The sequence below is a fragment of the Cyprinodon tularosa genome, unplaced genomic scaffold (genome assembly GCF_016077235.1).
Source record: "Cyprinodon tularosa strain WSP-4 unplaced genomic scaffold, ASM1607723v1 ctg64, whole genome shotgun sequence".
Lineage (NCBI taxonomy): Eukaryota > Metazoa > Chordata > Actinopteri > Cyprinodontiformes > Cyprinodontidae > Cyprinodon > Cyprinodon tularosa.
The window spans coordinates 967008-993742 of record NW_024039385.1 but is presented as its reverse complement, the minus strand read 5'-3'; the positions used below and the strand labels follow the sequence as shown (position 1 = coordinate 993742).

Genomic DNA, 26735 nt, shown 5'->3' with positions numbered 1-26735 from the left:
CTGCATAGCAGAAGTGAGTATAAAGGCTGGTTTATAATCTTAAACCAGGTCGTCTGCGTGTGTGTTGTGTGTGTTGCAGTTAACGCAGATGTAACCACCCCCCTCCGAAATTGTAGGTGACCACAGACAGTGCAGCAGACAGGAGGCCTCTGATTGGTCAAATCTACATCCCCCACTTCCTCACCGCCTCGGCCGCATCTAGACCCACAGCTAGTTCCTGATTGTCCCTCTTGTATTGTGGCGTGAAATAACACAGTGCAGACCATGATTCAATATTGGGCATCAATCAAAAATATATGCGACAAGCTCACTGACACACTGCTGCGAAGAGCATAACCAGCCCTTAATCGTTCAGACAGGGGGATGAGGCTAAATGTGGAGAATTTTCAATACGGATGAAATGCAGAGAGGTTTTTCTGTAAAATAATATAAATATTTAATCTTTCCCCCAACATGGCTGTCTTGTTTATAAGAATAAAAGTTGTAATTCTGTTGATTTAATAGCCATAAGATGCTTATAACGTACAACTGCATCTGGTTGTGTGTGGTTGGATGTTCCATTAAATGAAACCAAGGCCAAAACATTTCAGTTCTCAGTTAATCGTGGTGGAAATCATTATGATCCACATATTCTAACTACAACCTCTACCTCTACCTCTTCTCTCTCTAGATAGTGGTGTGGAGCCCCTTTGCTGTGCGGCACAGCACAATTTCTATAGTTGAGGCAGTCACAGTGGAAATTATGGACTGACTCAAGCTCCAAACAACATGGATACCAAAATATCTAACTCTATATCGTCTGATGAACATATACAGCACTTGCTTTTACATTTAATTTTGATAGCTGGGAAAAATAGTGCAATAGATTGTATCGTATTGTCACCCAAGTATCATGACATGTATCGTATCGCAACACCCATGCCAATAATCACCCCTAGTCTGCAGACATCTCTGTCCCTAAATACCAGCTTCCTTTTACCCCTGATTTCATTACCTAAGAATCATTAATGAGACTCAAGTGGCAGTCTAGTTTCAGTTCCTAGAGCAGAAGTCTAAGACAAAGATTCGGCCATACTGATATTATTTCTGAACTGATGGCAGTAAAGCAATCCATGCTCCCAGTTGATTTGTGCAAACCTTTTGCTTTGACAGTTTTGCACATATATGTATCACGGTTTCAGGAACAGTGGAAACATGGAAAGCCATGCGAAATATATTGCAAGAAGAGAAGCTTGACTAGATGGTTATCAGGATTAAATTGGGTTTATCTTTTCATTCTTTGCATTTCTATCATGCCCCAAACATTTAATTCTGCACTCCACAGTTTTGCTTTTTGTGTGTGTACTATTTACCCAGCAGAAGGTCTATCACTTCTGCTCTGCGATTTCCACTTCTGTGTTTATGTTAAAAGCTTGATAACATTGCAAAATGCGATAACAAACATCAAATTTGAGCAGAAAGGCTCAGGTTGGACGGTTACTCTTTCCAGTTAGTTTTCTCTCGATTAAAGCTTGTTGTTTTTTCTTCTTTTTTTTTTTTTTTACATATGTTTTGCATGTCCAAAACCACATTAACCTTGCAATTTGTTTATTACAGTCTATGACTTCATGAAAATGACATTACAACATTCAGGATACTTAAGATTAAAGCAGGATCTAACAGGAAAAAAATGACAACACATATTTTGTGAGGCATTTCTGCAAAGTTATTACCACAAATCTTAACTTAACTGGAATTAATTAGTCTGGATGTGATGTCTGTCTATTTGCAGGAAATTAGAATTTAATAGCATGCACATTTGCATAATCTTTTAAACAATCTAGGGTATTTAATGCTAAGCATGAATACGTGTATGGGGGATAAAGATGGTTCCTGAAATGAGGAGCATTTTTATTTTGGTTTACACTGATCCTGCTATTAAGAATTATTTGCACAGTAGTCTGAGTTCCTTTTCTGTCACATTGTGTTCTGTGTGCACCTTGTGCAAACTCCTCATTTTGTAACCCAGCATCAGTAATTGCCAAGAGAGGGATTCTAAATTTACAACGGCCACCCCAAAAGCTGCCTTTGTGTGCGAGTGTGTTTAAAATATGCGGCGATTATAGCGACCCAACAGTAGAGCCAGTGTTTGTGGAAAGTTTTGACTTGGTTTGTTTTGAAAAGAACCACCACCCCCTCAACTAAATGGAGTTTATTCAGTTTATTTTCTACAGTAACTTGGAGTAAATTGTCTTGATTTCTAAACAGTTGTATTTGGTGGACAACCTTATAGATAGACTGGTTATAAAGACTTAGACTGCTGGAGTTTGACTGTTTTTATTAGCTTTTATTTTAACCAGCCTGCCCGGCTCTGTAGAATTTTATTTTCTATATATGTTCTTTGCTGTGTGAGTCTAATTAGGTTTGCAGACATTTAACAAAAGATGACAAATCTGTAAATATATATTTTTTAAATGTTTTGAATTCCGTTTTAGAAACTACCCATTTTATAAGAATAAAAGTTGTAATTATTAGCCATAAGATGCATTTGGTGATGTGGTTATGTGTTCATTCAATGAATGAATGAAAAAAATACAGCAAATGAAGACAGTTCTTATTCAGTAAATCTCTAGTTTTGTAAAGAATAGAAATAGACATGGATAATTTCTGTTTGACATATTTATGTCATTCTCCCATAAAATTAGTTTCATATACTCTTTCAATTTCAACATTGTTTAAACTCAGTTTTACCTCAGTGTCCTTTTACCACCAAACAACCTAAATTTAGTTTTACTTTAATTTAACGATACCTTAATTAAAGCAAACCATTTGTTTCAACTTCATCAGTTCTATTTCTACAGTTATTAGTAATGCCTTCATGTTCCATTCAGAACAAAATTAGTGCCATCTGCAAACATAACATATTTTAATGTATCACTTGCTGTACAAATATCATTTATATAGAGTATAAATAACTTTGGTCCCGACTCTGAGCCTAGTGGAACTCCGCAGAGTACATGTTTAAGATGAGATTTAATATCATCAATGCTCTCATATTGTAGCCTATTATTTAAGTACCTTCTTAACCCAAGTTGTGCTATACCTCGTATACCATACCGTTCACATTTCTGTAGCAGTAAAGAGTATCGATTGCATCAAATGCTTTAGACAAATCAATAACCACACCTACTCCAAACTGCTTATTATCTACAACTGTCGCACTGTTTATCTATACTTTTGCATAATTAATCTTTCAGATTAATTATGATTTAGCTCCACTATTTAATTTGTATAAAAACTCTTATGAGATACATTTTTCCTTCTCAGCAGAAGCATTCAGTGCTTACATTTACATATTATCATATTTACATATTTAGCTCAACATGTTAATTGTTTTGTATTCTATACAAAAAAGGTATTAATGACTATGATTGAAACATCAAAACAGTCACAATGCACACACAATAAGAAGAAATATTTTCAAGCAAATGTGTTTACTTGTCAGCAGAAATGCTGAATAGCTTGTTGGGGTGTGTATGGAAAGTATTTATGCGATGTGTGTTCATTGTGTGCATAATGGTAGTTTTTTCTGGCTGCTGCAGTAAGGAGATGGCAGCCATCTTGCTTCTACCTGCACAGCTTTCTGATTCAAACCAAGTCTTCTTCACGATGCATGTGTTCCTCATTCAGTTTAATGTGTAATGGCTGGAGAAGGGGGTGATCAAAAAGGGTCTGAAATGTAAGGAAACATTCTTTTATGATTGTGTACATATTGAAAAAGTCAAACGCTGCCTCGTGTACACCTCCTAATCTGAACAATATGGCCTCTTGATGACATGTGCTGCAGGAATCATCCTTAAAGTGGTCCTGTTTATTCTGCTATCCGCCAGCCAGTGGTGTTAGAGGTACATGTTTATAGGAGAGATTTAACATAGGCATCTGTGAGACAAGCAGTGGATGGGAATTATTTGCTCTCCAACCTTTTCTCTGAGTAGAACAAAAACGGCTCCAAATGTATAATTTTTATTGCTGCTAAATTATAGTGACCTGGAATGAGACGGATATCTTATTTCAGGAGTACAAGGAATAAATCCATCATATAAGATGTCATATGGACTTTTTGCTAAATGGCAACTCTTGTTTGGATTTTGAATGGGTCAAATCTGACATCCAGACACTAGTGCTGCTGTTTCCTAATTAGCCTGGATGTTTTTACTCTGTTTATTGGGAAAGTATTTCAGTAGACTTAAGGTTCTTCTGCATTCTAAACTTGTCTAAAGATATGCCATCCAGTCCTCATCAATCGTCACATTATAGCATTTACCTTGATTAGCTCTTTTCCTGTGTTATTATTAATAATATTATTTTGTTTAAAATGTTTCTCAGTTCCTCCAAAGTGAAAACCAAGCTCAGATTCTTTCCTTTGGATTCTCAAATGCACAAACATATACACAAAGGATTTGCAAACACATTTTTTAAATTTCACATTAGAAATAAATGTATGGAAATATATAGAATTATTCACTGTTTACCTATTTAAAGACTCTTGCAGGGCCTTTAGAAGATAAATAGATCCACAGCATCACAGGTCTTCCACTGTACTCCACTAGGGATGGAACGGTTCACAAAATCCACGGTTCGGTTCGGTTCATGGTTTCGTGGTCACAGTTTTTGGTTCGGTTCGGTATATGTTGATTGTTACACCGAAATCCCATAAAAATTTATGAAAAAAATCCCAAAAAAATGTATGAATTGTGATTATTTTTAATGATCCGCGGAAACCCTGGATCATTTTTCTGCAAGTTTTGCTGCTTTGAATTTAATCATCTCACGCATGCCCTCTACGATCTCCAAGGAACTCAGAGCGGAGCGGCCGGAGCCACAGTGGAGGCTGTAGGCTTTGCTTTGTGCAGGCGGTCTGGAGCGCAGCGGGGCGGAACGGAGCGCTGACGGAATATGAGGGATTTCGGGGTTAGCATGACATGTTGGTCGTGTTTCTGTTAGCATAAACAAAACGTATTGCACAATGCTTGCACACTGTTGCACTTTTATCCACAACTTTCTTTTTGCCGTCATCGTAGGTCACTCTAAATGCAAAGCGGTCCCATACAGCAGACCTATAAAGTGCTGCTGGCGCGTCTTCCAACTCCTGTTCTTTCCCACTCGCCATACCCACACAATTCTCCACAACAACTGATTTTTTTCTGCTACACCCGGCTACGCTGCTTCGCTTCTTCTTCTTCTTGTTTACTACTGGTGGTTGGCTTTGGTCGCAGTACCGCCACCTTCTGCTCTGGAGTGTAATCGCTTCCTCTATGAGAAAAAGGAGCAGCGCATGAACCAAACGAAACACATGCGAACCGAACCGAGAAAGTCAAATCGAACTGTTCGGACAGTTTTCATAAACCGTTCCATTAGGGCTGGGCGATAATTCAATAACGATATATATCGATCGATAGACGTGTGGCGCAATAGAAAAAAAGAGGGTCGATAAAAGTTCGATAAAAAAGAAACGCAGTTTTCCTTCCTTCTCATTGTAGCCTAGCATGTAGGTTTATGCTAGTCACTGCTTCCTCCCAACCAATCACAATCGCGGACCCAGGCATGCCGTCACCAAGCGCCGCCCTCTCAAACCACAACACAGAGCACATGAAGATGCAGCAAGGAGAGGCGGAGGAAATTGTTTCAAAGAAAGGTTTTTGTAGTTCGGCAGTCTGGCAGTATTTCGGTCATGGCAAGTCGGACCAAAAACAAACCACAGTCATCTGTAAAATGTGTCGGGAACCAGTGAAAACCAAGTCTGATAACACAACCAACTTTTGTTTTTGTTTTTTTTTTGTTTTTTGTTTTTTTATCGTCTCTCTCAGCCGCTCACAGCCGCAGGAGTACGAGCTGTGTAGGCCCCGACGCGGCTCTCCTCCGAGGAATCTTCGGAAAATGTATATATATTTTCAGTTCTGGGCAGTTTCCCACGTAGTTCTAACAATTGAGAGAAAAATGCTGAGGGGCCAGAAACTTCAAAGTAATAACTCAGGTTAAAGCAGGAAACGGGGGCGGTGGGGGGGCATTTATTTATTTGTTATATTTATTTTGGTCACTTTAGTTTATTCTTTGTCAGTATTTAATAACATAACTCAGGTCTCTTAAGTTATTTTTCTTTAAAACAATTCTGTTATGGTTAAAAAAGTTGGTTAAATAAAGATTTAATTCGTCTGTGTTTGTGTTTTTTATTAAAATTAAATCATTTAGCAATATTATAAAAGTCAAGGCAGAGCTGCACATAAAATATGGTTTCAAATCTTTTCAATAATTATCGATATCGATCAATATGCATTTTTTTTTATCGATAAGCTTTTTTTCTATATCGCCCAGCCCTACGTTCCATCCCTATACTGCACTATATGAGCTGCTGTTCAACATGTTTGCTCTGAAATGTTTATTGTTGTCTCTTTTTTCTGGAGTATACAGTTCCAGTTAAGATCCAGTGGGATTTTTAGCCAATTTAAAATCTTAGTTTGTAAAAAAAAAAAAAAAAAAAAAAAAAAAAAAAAAGGGGACTGAAAATGAAAAGTCTTTCTTTTTGACATGCTTTCTCAAAATAATCTTTTGGCTCGTATAGTAGATTTACTAGTTATCGAGACTCTGACCCCCAGATTTCACACTTCTGAGGTTTGGAGTTGTTGTCTTTTGTTACATCATATGTATTCCCATGGGAAATAAAAACGTAATGGATTACTAATAAAAAGTTCCTGAAATTCTTATTGACTTCAAAAAAGTATTTATTTAGTTTGTCGAAATCGAAAAGACAATCAATAATTGCCCCATGTTTACCATTATTGTTATCTTGGAGTCGTCACCACTAAATGAAATAATTCTTTAGCAGGTATGCAGTGAATGTTTTTGGCAATAAGTACTCTGGATCCTTCAGCCGGCACATCAGATGCGATGCGATTCTGGCCGCCTAGCTTTTTTTAAAGAAAGACTTCATTGGTGACGATTGCTAAAAGCCGTCCCATACACACATGCTGACAGAAGTTTCACACAAGAGCCGGTCTCATGCAGACATGGCTCCCTTTGTGCGCCGCTGTTGACATGCCGGACTTGGCGGAACAGAAGTGGCATTGAACAGAGACGGAGGAGGAATTTCTACGCCTGGAGTCCCTCTTTCTACGCTGTAAATGCCAGAAGTATCCAGACAACTACTCAGCCTCCTTCTCTTCTCCAAATACCATCCGTCTGTCTCAGCTTTGTTGCTTTCTTTTTGCCTGGATTCCTCTGCCTCCATCAGGTGTTCTCTTTTAACACTTCACCAGCGCTTGCTACCATCTTTTTATCCCTTTGTCCCCGTGTTGACAGAGGCTCTCTGAAGTTATCACAGGGACCATTGACCCCCACCCCCCTTTCTCATCAAACTGACCAGTGTGAGGGTTTTTTTTCCTGCTGTGCCAGAGGCCAGATGTGATGGAGGGATTGTGGCAAGTTTGTATTGAGCAAGTGTAAAAATCAGGCAGCAGGCCCAGCTGGATGAACCAAAGGCCATGCAGAGCCAGCAGTTTAACAGAGTGGAGTGTGCTGCGAGGAGGAGGAGGAGGGGGAGGCTCAGTCCTTCGATTCAGTGTCACAAGCAAATGTGTAGCTAGCTATGTGTGGGAGCTATGTGCTGCATTGTTTCTGAGTGGGATCTCCTCAGCAAAAAAGACACAGACACGCAACTCTGCACTGCCTTCTGGAGAGCTCTTTGATGCGAGTCGAGTGTTTGTGCCATGGCCGGTGGACCAGAGCAGGTAAACCTTACACCTCCGTGTGACGCAGGGTTAAAAGTATCAGTGAAACAGCAGCTGGAAGCAAGACTGCTATTGTGGTGGCACTGGGCAGGTTTCCCCTTCTCCACCCAGTCTGCCCTCTCTCCTGCCTCCCAACCATAACACCCCCCTCCATCCTCCCCCCTGGCCTGTGTCCATATTAGGGCAAAACTCAGCCAACATCCCTACAGACAGAGCCCAGACGCCCCCCCCTCCCCTCTCCCAGCACGCCCTGCTGTCACATTTGCTCCAGCAGAGAGAGCCTGAGGGATACTCGGCTCCCCTAACCCAATTCAAAGGGCTGCCTGCCCGGCCAGTCAAAACAGCAGAGGGATTTTAAATATGGATGCAATGAGGCTAAATCTAGTTTGGCTGTTTCTGTCTTCTTTCCATTGCTTGGAGCCGGTTGGCAAATGGTTTTAGGACCCCACTTCACATGCTCAGTTTTAGCTTTACCTTAACACATCCATGCAAACTTAAAGAACACGCAGACAAGAATATTATGCCTGTTTTTTGCAAATCCCTGATCTGCTAATATGTACCACTAAACTTCCAATGTATTCTGTTGCTTTGACTTCTTGCCATTGCTATTAATCATTCATATTAAAAGCAGAGCTGATGTCACATCATACTTGACGGAGCACTCACTACAAAACAGGGAATACAGCCAAAATGATTGCAGAGTTGGCATTTCCGACCCTCACTAGCAACTTTTATTAGGAGTTTCTCCATAAAGCTGCACAATATATCGCATCATAACCATCATCACAATTATTGCATTGAGTATTGCAGGCCAAGGAACTATTTTTATGCAACAATAAACTTTGCAGTTTTTCGTACAGCCCTCTGCTTCCTGCAAAGTGTGGATTTCTTGCTGCCTGAATGAATGATAGAAATCTCTGAACATAGAGTTAAAAGTTTCAAATAGCTCCCTACATCTTTGCTTCTTCTGACTTTATTTCTCAGACTCCCCACTTCCAGTTAGCCACACCTGATTGCTGTTAATAAAGTAATCCTGGTAGCGCAATGCGTGTGATTTTTGGGTGCAAATTTTTGCTTTAAATAACCTGCAGAGCAGATGGAGCAATGTGATTTGTTAACTCTTGCTGAGCTTCTTTCAGTCATTTAGCTGGTGAGACAGCTGGTTTGGGCTTCTCAGACATTTTCCAAGAAATATCCAAATAAAGGTTATTTTGGTCATTGGTGTTCATTTTGGTGTCCTTTAGTTATGACAGTGGTTTTCCAGGGGTGCACCGATACCAGATTTTTCAAACCCAAGTATTGACGAGCTTATTTATAATTAGTTTTGATCTTATTCTCTGATATGCCAAGCAGACCATGATGGACATTTTATCCTAAATCCAGTACTGTTCAGATAGTTTTTTTTTTTTCTTCATATATAACTTAAAAAAAATATCCCTGTTTTGAGTTGCAATTTCATCATTTTCAGAGCAACAGAGCTCTGAAATCTAGAAAATCCATCTTGACTATAACGCTTAGATATTTTTTTGCCGAACTGCAAGGGAACTTCTCACCCAAAGTGAATTAGGGAAAAATGGCTAAATGCTTAAAGATGCATCAGCGCTGAACTACTGAGGTGTCACTCTGCTCATCAAACAATGTTTTAGACATAAAGGGTCAAATATAAAGGCTATGTTTAAGATTGTCTCTTTAAGGTAGAGCTGCTTACCATAGATGGTGTTAGTTCATGTGTAAATGTAAAAATATTCAGATAAACACCAGGCCGCAAGTGTCGGGCAATGCATTAATATTCCTTTTTATTATTATCCCTTTTTGGACTTTGCTCTGGTCCCAAAAAACCTTTTCATCTGCCATAACATTTATGGCAGATGTCATGAGCCTCTGAAGATTCAGGTCTCAGTTCTTCATGACTCTAGTCTGTGGTTTCTAGTTTTAGTAGCTAAGGCTGTGAGCTAACTCTGGAACTCTCCTCTTTTGGTCCGAAGACAATTACAGGAGAAAATTATGGCGCATCCGCATATTGGTCTGTTCTATGCATCTAATCAACACTGATGGGTTCATAGTCACCTAGTGCCATTGTGATATAAAGCTGTGTGTTGTCTAAATAGTTATGGTAACTGAGTTTGTTGTTTGCTATAATTTGGGCTAAGGGGAGCAAGTGGATATTGAATAGGAGGGGCCTAAGAGTGGAGCTTTAAAGGAAAAGTCAAGTCAGCAAGGAATGGTCAATGGATAATACCTAAAACTAATAAGTTCGCAGTGATTTAATGAATCCGGCACCGGCCATTTTTGCCCAAAAATAGTATCACCTCACTCCTGACATCTTCTGGCAGTGACGTCATGGTGCAGTAAGCCTAGCGCCATTCTCCCCGCTTTACAAGCAAAATCAATGGGAACTAGTAGACACATCTGCAATCAACAACAATTATTTAAGATTTCGGGAGGACTTTCCATTGAAATACGAGAGAGCTGTAGTTAAATTGACAATCCCCATGTGCATGGCAGTTGGATGTTGGAATACATTGGATAAAAGTGAAAAAAAAAATTTATTTCACCTTTCCTATACATGATCCACCCAGATGGATTTTTCTATGGATCGCCAACTTGAAGAGGGAGGCTTTGCCATCGAACATCTGGCCAGACAAAAGACACATAAAATTTAGCAAACATTTCGAAGAAGAATGTTTTCAAGATGACTTGGATAATAGCATGTTGTGACAAACACCAGATACAGCACTGGGACTTGATCAACAGCCGATACTGCACCATGTCGTCACAAACTGGTAGGTGGCAGTAGTGTTCTTTAACAAACATGGATATCTCCAGTAAAGCACATTCAAATTAAATTACTCTTAAATAAAACACTTATTTATTGAACAGTATGTAACAATTTCATATTTAAAGTTCCTTTAAAAGTTTGAATTCTGAATATGACCGGACTGTTCCTTTAAATTCGTAGGGAAGCGGCTGTTCCAACGGTTGCATTTCCGAAATCTCCCGGGCGGTGCCCGACTTTACGCAAGTGAATAAAGTGCATGTGATTGGTCGATTATCAAGCGGGCGGGATGTTTTGGAGGAAGATACGCAAGCAAAGTTGGTTGTGGCCGGTTTGTTGGAATAATCCTGCTAACCAGTTAGCAACTTAGTGCTAGTAGGTTCCCAAAGGGACCAAGTAGCACTTAGAAACAGCACGCTATGGACAGCGGAAAACACGCAAGAGGAGGAGAGTTTTGTGGAGGAGGTTTTGGATGAGTCTCCATCATATATTTTTATTTAGAGGAGGAAAGCTGGGATGAAGATGTTGTGGAAGAGGACGCCAGGGCGGCAGAAGCTTGGTTTGGTGTAGAAGGCTTACAGCCGTACATGTTTGAGCCCTTGCCTCACAACGCTGCCAGTTCTGTTAGCTCTACTCCTGCAGAAGACACAGACGTCCATCCCCGTGAACACTGGGACAGAACTCAATGGGAAAGGAAATTATTTAAATTTGTTATTTCAACCGTTGCGTATATTAGCTGCGACAAATGAATGAAGATGCCATGACCGAAAAAATTTGAATGACAGATGACCATGATATATGATTAGCCGAATTTAGTTGTACAAGCGGACGTATAACTAACTGGCCTGCATGAGATAACGGGGGAAAAAAAACCAAAGACAGGATTTTTTTTTTTTAAATAGAAATTTTCTAACTTTTGGGACAAAAGATAAAGAGTAAGTTTATATATACTTCCCTACGACTTTAAGGAATGCTGATCAACTGCCCTCACTTCACAGCTGCTCTCCAGCTCCGCTTTGGAACCTCCCTTCTGGTTCATTCCTATGAGTAACTTACAGTTGGCCTGTAGTACATGACTCCATGCCAGTCTTAACGTCACACCCTGCAAGGTTTGTAGAACAGGCATTAGTGGCAGTAATAAAGTGTCGTCAGAAAGGAGCTTTTAAACCCTGTGTTTTACTGAGATTTTTTTTTTGAATTTCCAAAGTTAAAATATTTGATGTAGTTAGCTTGGACTTCTGGTGACTATGGTAGACCTGGAAATGTTTTTTTAATCAAGAATTTGATGTAACTTAGAAACTAAAAGCATTGGAAAACCAGTAGTTTCTTATAAGTCCAAGGAGTTTTGGGAGTTTGTTTTTAAGATTTGATTTGAGTATGCCAATATTACATGAGATGAGGTTGTTGGGCAAACATTTTTCATCGATCATTTGCTGAACCAGATTCCACAAACTCTAAATCAGGTTCAGCTGGTTATGAGCTCTACATGCATAACTTCCTGGTAGGATTATTTTCACATGAGGCAGGTTTATCATAAGCAGAAAGGATCTTTTTTTTCTTTTAATCGTTTTGTTTCTTACCTTGCCTCTCGGCCATAGACTGCCAGAGATAGGCACGTGCCCCAACGTGATCCTGATGGAATGAACGGGCAAAGATGGATGGATGGACAGATTTTGTTCCTTAAATAAGAATCTTAATTACTGGCGCTCCAGCAGGCAGTGGAGTTGCATTTGTAAATATTAAGTTTATATTTCAAAATGTCATAATAATAGTGAAGCAATTGTGCCCTTACACACAGGAAACTGTGCTGAATCGGACTGAGAACAAAGGAACTTCTAACCGCTCTCACGTATTTCAGTTGTGTAGTACAAGGGGTTTTTGATCTAAGGGAGTAGCCTCACAGGTTTCCTGTCACATTCATTTATCCTTTTAGAAATATGCTGTTTTGAAGCATTAAATCAAACACAACTGTGCTTTTGTGATGATTTTGTTAATCAGTATTTAAGCACTACTGAAGGCAAATGTAGCATTTTGAAAAAAAAAAGGGCATATTTGCTCCTGAGAATAGATTTGATCTGTTGTCACTGAGCACAACTTTAAAATGAAGAGGTTAGAAATGTCCCTGATTGCCCTTCCACTCAGAGAGCCACAGCTCACTGAGCTGTTATGAATCCATTACCCATCCATTCATTAATCGTTGCCAGGCAGAAAAAATAGTGATGCATCAAACAAATGATTAATTCACTATAACAGGGTTACTGCCTCTTGACACGCTGAATGATCTTTAACGGTTTAACCCATCTTTGAACTCTGAAAGGGTTTTGACAGAGGAGAACAACCCAATGTGTCCTCCACCCTTCCTCCTTCACCTACGCCCCCCCTTCTTTCCTTTTATACCTCAACTTGGTTTTCTACAGATCTCTAGTCTATCTAACTTAGAACTTGAGCTTCCTTGTTACTGCTTCCCCCAGTAGCCCACCAGCTGTGGTTGCGTGATTGGGAGTCCTGCTGGAAATGTGTGTTTTCAAGTGGTTGACATGATGCTCATTGATGTAAGAGAATTGATTTGCCGTTCAATCTTGCGAACATTAGCAGCTGTGTCACCATCTGCATTGTCTGCTCGGGACTCCTGGAACAAATTACAGACCGTGAAAAAAAACACTTTTTTTTTATATTTCAATCAAGAATTGATTCATAGTCAAATAGAAACAGACCAGATGTAGATAGGGGTGGAGCTAACAAACACTGTAGAATGAGAGCGTACAGATAAAATGATGAAAAGGGGTCCCTATGTCCTCCTTTGGCCTAAACTTATAGCAGCATAATTATAGATAATAGCAGGATAACCTAACTATTTTGAATGAGGCAAGAGAAAGGTAGAGCCAAAATGGAGCATGTTTTCAAGTTAATGACTCCATGGAATCAAATGGTTTTCTTTGTTTTTAACTTTTGATAAATATTGTTATCATTTTCTAAATGATTTAGATCACACCCCTGAAGCTTTATCAGCCTCCCTCCAAAAGAACCAGATTGCAGTTTTATTAACACACCTTCATGTTTTACTCTAGGTGTGTCCTCCCTTTAAGTTCCACATTTTCATATCTGTGTGCTTCCTCTTACTGGAACCGATGTCTCTTTGGAGACGGATCGTTTCTAGTCCAAACCTTACAGGAAATGAGACGGACGTGTGGTTCACACAGAGATTAAAGTAAAGCTGATTTGGAATTAAAAGCACACACCCGTCAAACCATCTGATATTGAAGGTTTTTGTTTTCCTTGTTGTGTATTTCCATGACTAGCGTAAACGGAGTGATTAAGGCTCTGATAAGATCCACCGTTCTGCAGTCATTCATTGTACGGCTGCAGGGCAGATGAACGGATTTTGCTGATCACACCTTTGCACACAATGAACAGCTCATCAGCCAGGATCACAGAGAATTTTATGCCCTAGAAATGGGCTGTGTTATAAAAAAAAAAAAAAGGTGATATCTAACCCTAATTATTTTTGCTTTACAAATTTTTGATGCGTCCGTTTTAGGTCTGTTTTTTTTTTTTTTTTTTCTTGTCTGCGTCAGACGGAAAATTCCTCCATAGTGGTCGAATGACATTTCCTGAAAAACATGTTTATTTTTTAGACGTCTGCATGCATACCCCCCCACCCCCCACACACTGTCTGGCTCCACCACATGCTGGGATGATTGTCAGATTTACTGACTTAATATACCCAACTGACTGACTCTTAACGCCGGCTACATAGCTGAATGTGCTATTGTTTTACTGGACGGCTCACTGACTGGGATAACTACCTGGCTGAAGTGAGGAGTTGGATGGATGAGCAGCTGGCTCACCAACTATCAGCATAATTTGAATTTCTACATTATTAAACTGGAATGATGTGCAATGCCTGCATATAATCAATGACCTTACTGATTTCTCTAAGCTCTGCCATGTTGCTCCTGTCTGATTTAAAAAAAAAAAACATGGAAAATTTTTTGCTTGGACACAAAAAAAGATAGAGGGTTGGAAAAAAACTTGGATGTATGTTTGAAGATGTTGATCTGATCAGGAAGCGCTGCTCTCATCAGCACCCAGCCTGTTCTCTCCACATGGTGTTTTGGCAAATCTTGCAGAGCTTCACTGAAAGTGTGATCTCGGGTGTGTTTGCCAGGATATAGAGTGTTGTGGCGGAAGTCACTTGTTCAACAGATATGTGGACCATCCATTCATCCTAAGGTTTGAATTCACGCTTAATAACAGCAAGTCCTTTTATGACTAACTGCTCTTTATTGTTTTGTCTTTTCGGTTATTCAGTTTCCATCATTTGATTAAACTTAAAGAAGTAAAGGTAACTTCTTAAATTCCTTCGAATATTCTATCTTCCACTTTTTATGAGATAAAAATTATGAAAACGGTTGCTAATAAAAAAATATTAAAAAGAACAGGAAATGGAGGAAGCAGCAACACTAGCGCCTCACGTGGTCTAAAGTCATGGCTGCTGAAAGCAGCAATAAATCTGCGAACGCAAGTCAGCAGTCTTCCCCATGATTGTGTAGCCTATAGAACTAGACTGAAAGACCATTTAAAGGCTTTTGCAGGTGGTTTGAGTTAATTAGCTGATTAGAGTGTGGCACCAGGGGCCATCAATTTTGAACCTTTTCACAATATTCTAATTTTCTGATATGATGAATTTGAGATTTTCATTTGTTGTCATTTGTAATCATCAAAATTAAACAAAATAAACATCTGAAATATATGAGTTTGTATGTAATGTATGAATATAATATACAAGTTTCACTTTTTAAATGGAATTACTGAAATCAATCTACTTTTTCATGATATTCTAATTTTATGACCAGCACCTGTATATCAACAGTCATCTGTCAATCAAATTTTTTTTCATAGCATCTTGATTCATATGGTTGAAATTAGGGCTGCAACAACGAATCGATAAAATCGATCAAAATCGACTTTTAAAAGCGTTGGTAACGAATTTCATCATCGATTAGTTGTGTCGCGCGATTAATGCGTCATCCGCCGCCGTCGTCATCACTGCCACTTGACTGAAACGGGGGAAGAAAAAAAAAAATACGGCAGCACTGCAGGAGCAGTGTTGCCAACTCAGCGACTTTGTCGCTATATTTAGCGACTTTTCAGACCCCTCCAGCGACTATTTTTCAAAAAAGCGACTGGCGACAAATATGGCGACTTTTTACGGTGTCACTGTCGGCTTTTGGAGACTCTTACGTGAAAGCATGTATTGTTCCTCCAGCAGCACCTGCTGCCGTGGGGCGCCTCCCCCATCCCAAACCCGTCCAGACTGCAAATGAAGCGCGCATGCGCCGGGATTGACGGCGCAAATTGATCACAATAATTAAAATAGCCTGCGCTTTGTAAAGTGAAAAAAAGTCGTAACATGCAACTTTTGTAAAAACAGATTAACATGGCACGGAAGCACCACTGTTATGATGCAGCACCCGAAAAGAAAACACGTTGGAGCCTTCGATGGCAGTGAAGAGAGCTGATCAGCAGGATGAGTAACCATGTTTTTCATTTTAAAGTGGGGAAACGCAACGTTTCCCCACCCCTAGTTCTCTCATTTTTATTCCAAATACAAATTATAATTTGAATCACAGGGCTATTTTTATCTCTATGGTTCAGTATTTTCTCAAGTAACTTTAACTGCTATACTTTCCTGTCTTAAAAGGCAGAACTCTTCTAGTCTATAAAAACCTCATTTGTTGAAATGGGGGGACCTATTGTTTGAACCCCTTAGGGGCTTTTAAAAACAAAAATGCCTGTCTTTTTTTGCGCTTTATGAAACAAAGTACCCTATATTTTGTGGATGTACAGCTACATTTCTCATGTAAGTTTGCGTAGTTTTAACACAAACATTTATTTTTCATATTGAACCAGTACAGTTAATGAGCAACCTGTACTTGTGTGCTTGTTTGTTCTGTCTAAAATGTTTATTTTGGAATAAAGAGGTTAATATAAAAAATATTTTTTGTCCGATTCATCGATTAATCGAAAAAATAATTGGCTGATTCATCGATTTTTAAAATAATCGTTAGTTGCAGCCCTAGTTGAAATAAGAAATTTGAATCATTTCCTTACGCATTGAGTTCCGTCCCAGTGTTCACGAAGATGGACGTCTGTGTCTTCTGCAGGCGTAGAGCTAACAGAACTGGCAGTGTTGCGAGGCAAGAGCTCAAACATGTACGGCTGTAAGCTTTCTACACCAAAACAAGCTTCTGCCGCCCTGGCGTCTTCTTCCACAACATCTTCGTCCCGCTTTCCTCCTCTAAATAAAAAATGTATGACAGAGGAGACTCATCCACCTCTGACACAAAACTCTCCTCCTCTGTCCATAGCGTTCCTTGACAGCGTCAAGTCACCAATTTAGTGCTACTTGGTCCCAATGTAATTTCCCATCGGGAACCTACTAGCACTAAGTTGCTAACTGGTTAGCAAGATGCTTCTGACTAACTGGCCACAACCAAACGTGCTTGCAAACCTTCTGCCACAACAATCCCACCCCCTTGATAATCGACCAATCACGTTCACTTTATTCACTCGTGTAAAGTCGTGCACCACTCGGGAGAATTCAGAACTGCAACGGTTGGAACAGCCGCTTCCCTACGAATTTGATGGTATAAATCTAAGGCTGTTGTATGTAAACTTGGTCCTTTGGTGGTGCTGCGACACTCCTACAAAAACGGGCCTAAGATGAGAACCCCAGGCATGTACGTAAAGGTCATGGTAGATAAACACACCACTACCAGGAAAAAGAGTCACATTTTGGTTACAAAGAGAGAGAAGGAGGTGTAACGTATTTATTTAATTAACAGGGTTTCCGTGGGTCATTAAAAATCATTAAAAGTCATTAAATTATTATTTTCATTATATTATTATTCATTAAATTCGATTATAGTGGCATTTAAAATGCATTATTTAAAAAAACATTTCTGAAAACAATTTCGTTTTGCACGGAACTGCTTCCAGTTGATTTTAAAGCCGTTTGTTCGGAAAAGAAGCTCAAGTTGGAGAAAAAGTATTTGAAAATGCTAATTTCAACTAAAGTGGCTGGAAAACGAGGAATTCGGGACATGGCTGCAGCCTATCGTCGGTAAAGATGACAAAGAATTTTGCCGGAACACTTTGTAATCAGAGTATAGCATCAAGTTAATTAAACTTCTGGGATATTAATTTGTTCAGGTAAGTAGCAGAGGGGGTTGTTAATCAGTTTCAGCTGCTTTGGTGTTCATGAAATTAACAACAGGTGCACTAGACCATCAAAACAGGAATGGTTTTACATTTGGAGGCCACCGACATTTTTTCCCCTCCTCATCTTTTCTGACTCTTTTTCACCAGTTTTGCATTTGGCTAGGGTCACTGTCACTACTGTTAGCATGAGGCGCTATCTGGACCCTACAGACGTTGCACAGGCAGTCCAACTCCTCCAGGATGCCACATCAATAAGTGCCATTGCCAGAAGGTTTGCTGTGTCTCCCAGCACAATCTCAAGAGCATGGAGGAGATTCCAGGACACGGGCAGTTACTCCAGGAGAGCTGGACAGGGCTGTAGAAGGTCTACAACCTATCAGCAGGACTGGTATCTGCTGCTTTGTGCAAGGAGGAGCACTGCCAGAGCCCTACAAAATGACCTCCAGCAGGCCACTGGTGTGAATGCAGGGCTAGATGTTAACCATTGCCCGATCGCCCGGGACAAGTAGTTTTTATTGTTGGGAGAGTACAAACTTCATTGCATTTGCCCGGCGGGCATTATTTATCACTCAAAATTACTTTAAAATCACCGACATTCGCTGAAAACGACCCACAAGCGTTGCCGGCGCCATTTTTGTTGTTTTGTACACATTCTCGCGTGATTTGAAAAGCCCGTGTGATTTTTCTCTCCTTGGGAAGACAATTCTGCAGAGCAGCAGCTGGATGAAGAATTAATCTATACTATAATACACGCTAGATTAAAAATGATCAGTCAGGGATTAGGAAAATAATAATAATAATTGTATGCGCACAGTGTAAATATTTCTATCATATGGCAGTCTTCTGTACAGTGATGCAGGTCATACATTAAAAAATTTTCATTAAATTTTTTCTCTTAGACATTAGAGTGGTGCATTTAAATGTTATAGAGCTAAACATGTTAAATATAAATTAGTAAAATCAGTAAAATTAGATCTAAGAGCATTAAAAGTTACTCATTCCTCTATAAACCCTTATTAATAATTCTTGGTTTTAAACATAAAAACATAAAAGATGCTGTCGAAAGAGGATCCCAAACCTTTTTGGCTTCTGAATTGCAAAAAACCAACAGAATGGATTCATGACCCAAAATATTTGGTTAAAATATAAATCTACTTAAAACGTTTCTTAACAGTAGTCATAACATTTATCAAAACAGCATCAATAACCCATTTATTTATTTTTAGTCATTTCTAGGTGATGTTATGATTTCTCTAGGCGCATAATTTTTTTTAATCATTATCATTCTTAATGTTCAGTGTATTTTCTTAGAGGATCTTAAGAGCCCAGACTTGTTGAAATGTGACCCCGGTTAGGGTCACGACCCCAACTCCAAGAATTAGGGGTCTAAATGACTTTACATGTAAACCCGATATGGTCTCTCTGTTGACAGAACCAAAGTGGGTCATTTAAAAAATGCATCATCCGACCTCCCCGTGAACTGCTTCTATGGCCTGAAACTGGCACATGGCGGATGTAAGTGAGTGGATGTAAATAATCTGCTTCTTTCATTTCTTTACCAGCTGTGCCTTTTATTTTCTCTATATTATTCAGACTCCTTGGTTTGGTTAAATCCAAATTAGAATAGTTTTCATAAGTTCAGGATAATTTGTGGTGCGATTGTCCAGGCATTCTCTCTATTCATTAGCGTATTACAGTTTGGCCCTATCACTATCTCCCATGATGATAAAAGCTGAAATAGAGTTGCAAAGCTGTCACTTTTCACTCACAGTTATGTCTGAACATTTGCCTCCAGCTCTGATCCTGTAGTCAGAGATTTGGAGCCAGCAGAGAACTGGTCAGAGTCAGTCCAAGATGAATTGCAGCACATGGGTCCATAAAACAGCATTCCAAGCCACAACCCAGCATGCAAGATAATATTACGACCAGCTTTATTGTTGCTGCTCTAATTTAGATCTGCTCGCACCGCAAGGAGTTTGCATATATATACTTCAACACCACTACTGTCTGATTGCCTGCAGTCAATATGTTGAGGGATGGTTCTGCTGTCTGTTTATTCCCTTGTCTGCGCCCGGATGGTGTTGCAGCGAATCATGGCGATCTTTAGCAGCCGCACCTCGTCTCAGATCATTTAATACTCCAGTAAACGTGCAGCAGAGCGTAGCTTCTGCAGCTTTCTCTCATATGACACACAGGAGGGTAGATTTCTGTGCTGATTAATCCAATTTTTATCTCTGGGTTGCCGTTTTGTTTATCCAAGAAAAAAGAGGAAGGAAATTTGATAGTTGTGATGGAGGATCTTTTTATATTTTATTCATTTCTAGTATGAACATGTTAACACAGTCAAAACTGGTCTAATTTATGCTTTCTTTTTGCTTTTCAGAGAGGAGAAGCGAATGCTATAGACAACAACCTGAGGTCCTCCATTGGAGAAGGTAAACTCATCACACAGACACCTCCACATCTAAGAAGTAGAAAACTGTTTAACCAGCTTGTGTAGCTGTGTTTGAGTTGGAGCACAATCTAATCCACCACTAAGACACATCAGCCTGTTAACAACACAGAGGTTTACATGAGCAGAGCTGGGATTAGATTTTCTGCTAACAGTAAATTAGGAAAGGCTTTTCCAAGGATTGACTCCTTAAAAAGTTTTTAAGAAACTTTTTATTATGGGTCCAAATGAAAGTCTCACAAAGTCAACACGAAAACGAAAAACTTATAAGCCTTCTAAAATCAGCAAAGGTAAACTAATGAAAACTTTTCAGTCTGAAGCAGTTAGAGAAATCTACTAGTTCGATGTAAAGGCATTGCTGGGAAAATTCAGCCTCTGAAGAAAGCTTTTAAGATCAAAATGATGTATTGGTGCCCTAATAACACACAGAAGGGCATCTAACACTGATAGAAAAAAAAAATAACATGGTTTAATATCTGCAGCAGGAATGTCTGCGTTTAGGCAGGAGAAATTTCTCTTAACTTCGTCCAGTTGGGTTTAAAAAATTTAAGGTATTTGCATGAGGGTTAGAATACCATAAATTCTGTCATTTTATTAATGACTTGATTGATGCAGATGCAGATAATATTTGTAAAATGCATTTTATTTTACTTCATTATATTTAGAGAGTTTTACCATTTCATCTCCTATCGGAGAAAAAAAAAATGTATTTCATTTGTGTTTTTTAGATATTTTGAAGGTAGGACTTATATCAGGAGTTCTTTGTAATTTAGTAAATCAGAGATTTTGTGATTTCTTTTTTTTTTTTGGTTAATATTCTGGGAAAGTCGCTTTAATTCAACCAGCTGACTGGTAAGCATTCTGGAAAAGAGGAAAGTCTGAGCTTCCACTTTCAATCCAGGCCATGCCGAAGAATGGTTACGAAAGAGGAACTGGTTCCACTAGAAAAATTCCCCGAGTGTTTTTTCCTTCCCTGTGGTATTAGGCCCGATGGCTGGAGGGGGGGGGGGGGGGGGGGGGGGGGGGGGGGGGGGGGGGTGTTTCATGTAGCAAAGTGCTTTGTGTTTCTGTAAAGCTCAGCAGATAGTTCGGCATGCGTTCGCCTTGTCGCAGTTTATTTCTGATACATCTCAGAGATTCCAGACGCTGAGCTTTAACACTCATTCAAGCTAATCCTTTCATCTAGATAAATGCTTTTAAGCTCTTTACAAAACCTGTCGTTTCCTTCCAGAAAGCAAGCAGAGCAACAGGTCCTAAGATATGTTGGTTCAATACTTCCACATATGCAGTCCTGGTAGGGAAGTTTCTTACCATCATCTCTGGAAGGAGTGTGATTCATTTTGGACTGGATACAAAATTCCAATTTTCAAAAACAGGAATTTGATAAATATTGCATCAATTGGATTAGTTACGCTGGCTGCTTCTGTAGCTTTATACATGCACACACCAGTAGTTACCTGCAAACATGTTGTCATGTTTCCTGGTACAGACTTGACCTTAAAACTTGAGTTAAATAATTTCTACTTCTTTATTTAATCAGAGATTTCCAATGAAACAAACAGTTTAGATTTGAGTCAGTCTGGAAGTGTTAGAGCAGGGCTGTATTTCTTAGTCTCCTGGATAATTCCTTAGCTGTGGCAGCAGACCAAGCGCTTTGAATTCTGCCGAGGAAAGTGGCTTGATATCCAGCCAAATTATGATGAATGTAAAGTATTTGTTGTCGAGGCACAGTTAGTTATGGGACATTGAACTAGATGCAGATTTAACAACCTTCCCACGGATGATGAGCATATATTAACCTTCAACCACAACTGAATATACAAAGCTGTAGCCTGACTTCCAGTTAATAGAACAACCTGCTTACTGCTCTAATATTTCTTCAGAGTGTCATACAGGGAGATTTTTCCTTTGTAGTGCAGAAGTGTTGCTATAGCAACGCACACTCGGAGCATTAACGCGTTTACAGAGAGGTGAATCTGTTTCTGTTCATTTTCACAGAGCTAATCTATTAAAATAGACCCGAGAGTGGAAGAAGCTCTTGAAGTACTCTTCTTTAATTTAAGCCACCTTAAATGTATAGAATGCTGAAAACATAGTTCTCACGGATCATGTGATCAAAGTTGGCTCACATGATCCGTGAGAAGTTGTTTTCATGCATCTGAAAGCCATTTGATCTTCATCACTGAAGATACTTTCACTTTCAATGATTGAGGACTTGAGGGCAGTAAAAGCAAAGGAGGGAGAGAGTGTTGAAGAACTTGTAGCTGCAGGTTAGACTCTGGCCTCCACAGCATGTACTGACATGACACCCCTGTGGTACAACTTTAAACTCTCAGGCTCCAGAATTATAAACAAATTGGCAGCGCCCTCTGGTGGCGCCTTGTTGTGCCTGACTGGACGCAGCTACATGTTAATGAGTCTCAACATATTTATATTAATGGGATCAAAGCATGTCCTGCAGGATGTAACCCTGCAAACTCTTGGTTTAAAGTGATGAGTGGGGGAAAAGCCATGGTTGAAAAGAATAAAAATGGACTGCAGCGCGCTGGAGGCTGTGCTGTGTGATTATCATGTGCACGCTGCCACACAGTGTCTCTTTTGTTGTCACTCCATATTAACCAATGAGAGATTTTATGCTGTTTTTAGTTCCTTCGCACAGGGTGCCAACTTCTGACCTTAAATTCCTGACAAGTTTTCTGTTTGTCTTTGTTTATGAAACCAGCTTTTGCATCTGCACCCATGTGCTAAATTGTGATGTTTAAATCCTAACCATAACTCGCACACTTTTTTTTTTTAAGTTTAAAATGGTGCTGTGATTACAGAGTTTTGGACCACCCTCCACCATCAGGGACTTTTTCCCCTGGAAATTACTACCTACCTGCTTCTTCTTGCCTCCAGTAAGGAGCTTTATAGAGCAAAGCTGTAATTTACGACTCCACCCCTGTTTTAGGAAAAAAAAAAAGGCTTAAATTCGAAAGGAAGTGTGAGTATTAATACAGAAATCTGTTAAAACAGCAGAACCATTCATTTTGGTTCAAAAACAAAGAAAAATTAAAAATAAACATCTTACATCTGAGTCAATATTATGATATATATATAAAAAAATATATATCTCTAAAAGACCAATCCAGAATTTAGAACATCTAAATACAGGTGCTAATGTGATCTAGGAGATCAAATATCAGAATGAGGTTAAACAAGTTCTGGTTTTCTCTCCCCTCTGTCTGGAGGGAGAAATCAGCACCAGCTGCAGAAGAAGTAACTAAGTACTTCCTGAAGCTAAAATAAAATAAATTGGAAGCTGGCCATGCTACCCGTCTTAATGATTTCATAGCCACAATGTCATCTTTCAGGGAAAAGGATCTAAAAGTAACGCAGTGTGAAAGTAGAGCAGGTTAACTTGCATCAGGGCTGGTAAAGAGGAGTCAGGCAGGCTTAGTGTGTGCTGGTTTACAGAATATGGGGGCTCAGCTTTTCCTGATTGTGTGACCATAAACTGTGTCCTATGGCTGTTTTTTAACCCCTTTATTTACACCATCAGGTTTGCTGGAATGGGTAACCTGCTAAAAGTCCTTACAAGAGAAATAGAGAACTATCCGCACTTTTTCCTGGATTTTGAAAGTAAGTGTGCCTGCCGAGTGGAGCGCCATGTGTGGAGGGGGTGGGGTGTAGCCTGCTCAGCTGTTTGTTTGTTTTTCCTTTCTGCTCAAGATGACAAACAATGGAAACGAAAAGCCGCCTCTCGCTCCACTTCGTCCTCCTGCGCTTCTTCTTCCTTCTCCTCCCTCTGCTCCTTCCTTCAGCCAGTGAAGACCTCCTGCTCTATCAGATAACTTTTTAATGCTCTTTTTAACACAAACTCCTTTTCTTCCTTTCCCTGTTTTTTTTCCTCTCTGTCTTGCAGAAACCAAATGGGGAATCTGTTAAAAGTTCTCACTTGCACAGAGCTTGAACAGGGGCCAAATTTTTTCCTTGACTTTGAAAGTGAGCATGACTTTATTCCTGTCCCTTTTCTCCCTCCATCTTTTGTCTGAACTTCTCTCCTGTTGTTTGGAGGGTCAGAGGTCAGCCTGTTCAACATCTCTATTGTCTTCCTTTGAATGTATGTTTCTGTTATCCATCTTTCTGTCTCTATTTTCTGTGATGATCAATCAACGTTTAACATATTTTATTCCTTTATCCGTTCTTATAATTAGTGCAAACATTTATATAAAGTGTTAGTTGAACTTTCCTCAGTGGCAGAAACTAGGATGAAGCTATATGCTTTAGTTGAGACCTCCCACCGAGAAAGAACAGAGTCACACTACACCTCCACAGTAGCATTTCAGCTGCTCTCCCAGCGCAGCCAACCTCAGGCTTTGTTTATTCACCAGAGAGGAAACGATAGGAATAGAATGTTTTTGAAATGTAAAACAGACACAGTTTTAATGGAAGGGATTTTCTATTTTTAAAGTTGCTCCTGGAAATGATATAAAAACACTGTGATATTTAGGTTTCATGCAAACTGTTATATGTGTAAACAGCTACTATTAGCTGTATAACTTATTTGGATTTTATTAATCCCAAATCTTCTGATGAAGTCGTCCATGCGCCCTTATTTCCAATGGTTCCGATGATAGTTTGCAAACAGAGGACATTACTTTGAGATTGGTTATATTTGTTCAATAGTGAGTTTAAGAATAAAAACTGAGGTGCACCAGTTTTAATCCACTCTAATGTCCCATTCAGGGTTGAAAATAATGGTTATGAGCACAAATAGATACATATACACATGGACAAAATTGTCTGTACCCCTCGTTGAATGAAAGAAAAACCCACAAATGGTCACAGAAAAAAAAAAAAAAAATGAGTGTTGCACCGATACCAGTATGGGCAGGACCCCAATCCAGCACTAAAATGGTGGTATCAGCGAGTACCAACAAATAGGGCTACGATACCATTTATAGAGCCAAAAGTTTATTCAATTAGTGTCACCCATTCCAGGTAGACAATAAAAAGTTATACTGGATTCACTTTGTATTAGTCTTTTTCCTGCTTCACAAAGGTAGGCAGCAGCTTGACAAAGCCATGATGGCAATTATTTTACATCCAAGTAGAATGCAGTTCTTCATATACACACACACACACACATCAATTTCAAACTGATGGTAACGGCCAATACTGCACAGCCAGGTATCGGGGCCAGAAAATGGCATCGGCACAACACTAATAAAAACTAAATATTCTATGAAAAGGAGCAAATGAAAGTCATTGCTTTTCAACCATGATTCAATAGAAGGATTTAAAAAAAACACCAACAACTCACAAACGATGTTTTAGGGGTTGTTCAGGACGATGATGCAGTGTTTGATGATATCCCCAAGTCTGTCTGGACTTGATTTTAATTCACATCAACTCTCAAATGATCTGCCCATTTAACACAATTATTACCTGCCCCATGCCAAGGAGGTTATGTTTTTAGTGGAGTTTGTATACAGAATAACTTAATAAGAGCTACACAAGAATAACTAAGTTATGAACTAGGGCTGAAACAGTTAAGGGATTAATAATGATTAACCTATTATTAAAATAATAAGTAATTTAGTAATTGGTTAATCATTAACTGGAGTGTAGGGACTAAAACATGTCTTTAGCTGACGGAGCAACCCACTTGGAGCAGTAACCACCAAAAATGTTTAAAAAAACAGAATATAAATATTTTGTACTTAAGATTCAAAAGCCTTTTTTATCCCTCAAAGTGCGATATTCAGAACTCAAGTAGAAAACTTTTAGGTTTCACCTGGTTTAAATCTCTACATAAATCTTCTTTAAAGGAATAGTACACCCAAAACATGATTAGCCTTCATTTTCTACTCACCCCCATGCTGAACAAAACTCTGGAGTACTTTTTTGATATCTCAAATGCATCTGGAGATCTGGGAGGCTTCTTGCTGTCTGCTGACATTCAAATAATGGAGGTCTATGGCGCCCGAGACAGAAAGGTCCATAAAAGTCCACAAAAACGTGTCAATATTCCTCCATACTGCTCTTCCAATGTAATCCAAGTGTCCTGAGTGGGTAGCATCCAGAATTTACTCGAAACGAAGTGATTTAGAACGTTTTAGAGCCTAAACAGTAGTGTATAGGATTTCCTAATAGCGCCCCCATGCGCGCTCACGATTCTACGGAAGCCGGCAGACCAAACCAGCGCATTCAGCTCGGCAAAGAACTCATGCTCTTCCTCAACACTGAAGTCCTCAGACATTTTTCTTTCTTTTTTTCTTTCTTTGCACAGGTAAACAGCACATTTCTTCTTCTACGCTTGCATTATCGGCAGAGCAGACGCTGAATGCGCACTTTCTTCCGGTTTGGTCTGCCGGCTTCCGTAGAATCGTGAGCGCGCATGGGGGCGCTATTAGGAAATCCTATACACTACTGTTTAGGCTCTAAAACGTTCTAAATCACTTCGTTTCGAGTAAATTCTGGATGCTACCCACTCAGGACACTTGGATTACATTGGACGAGCAGTATGGAGGAATAT

At 39.4% G+C, this 26735-nt stretch overlaps 1 protein-coding gene across 4 annotated transcripts in view; it reads left to right on the top strand.

Moving 5' to 3' along the window:
* Positions 1-26735, top strand: part of fam49a (family with sequence similarity 49 member A) — a 38001-nt gene that overhangs the window by 6058 nt on the left and 5208 nt on the right. For 2 of the 4 annotated variants that reach the window (XM_038308562.1, XM_038308563.1), the window contains 2 exons: positions 20147-20198; positions 23757-23836. In XM_038308562.1, coding sequence (XP_038164490.1) covers positions 23767-23836 — 70 coding nt within the window. In that variant the 5' untranslated portion in view covers positions 20147-20198; positions 23757-23766. Of the gene's footprint in view, positions 1-20146; positions 20199-23756; positions 23837-24119; positions 24200-26735 lie in introns of all 4 variants that reach the window. The other 2 variants (XM_038308560.1, XM_038308561.1) reach the window with 2 other exon arrangements.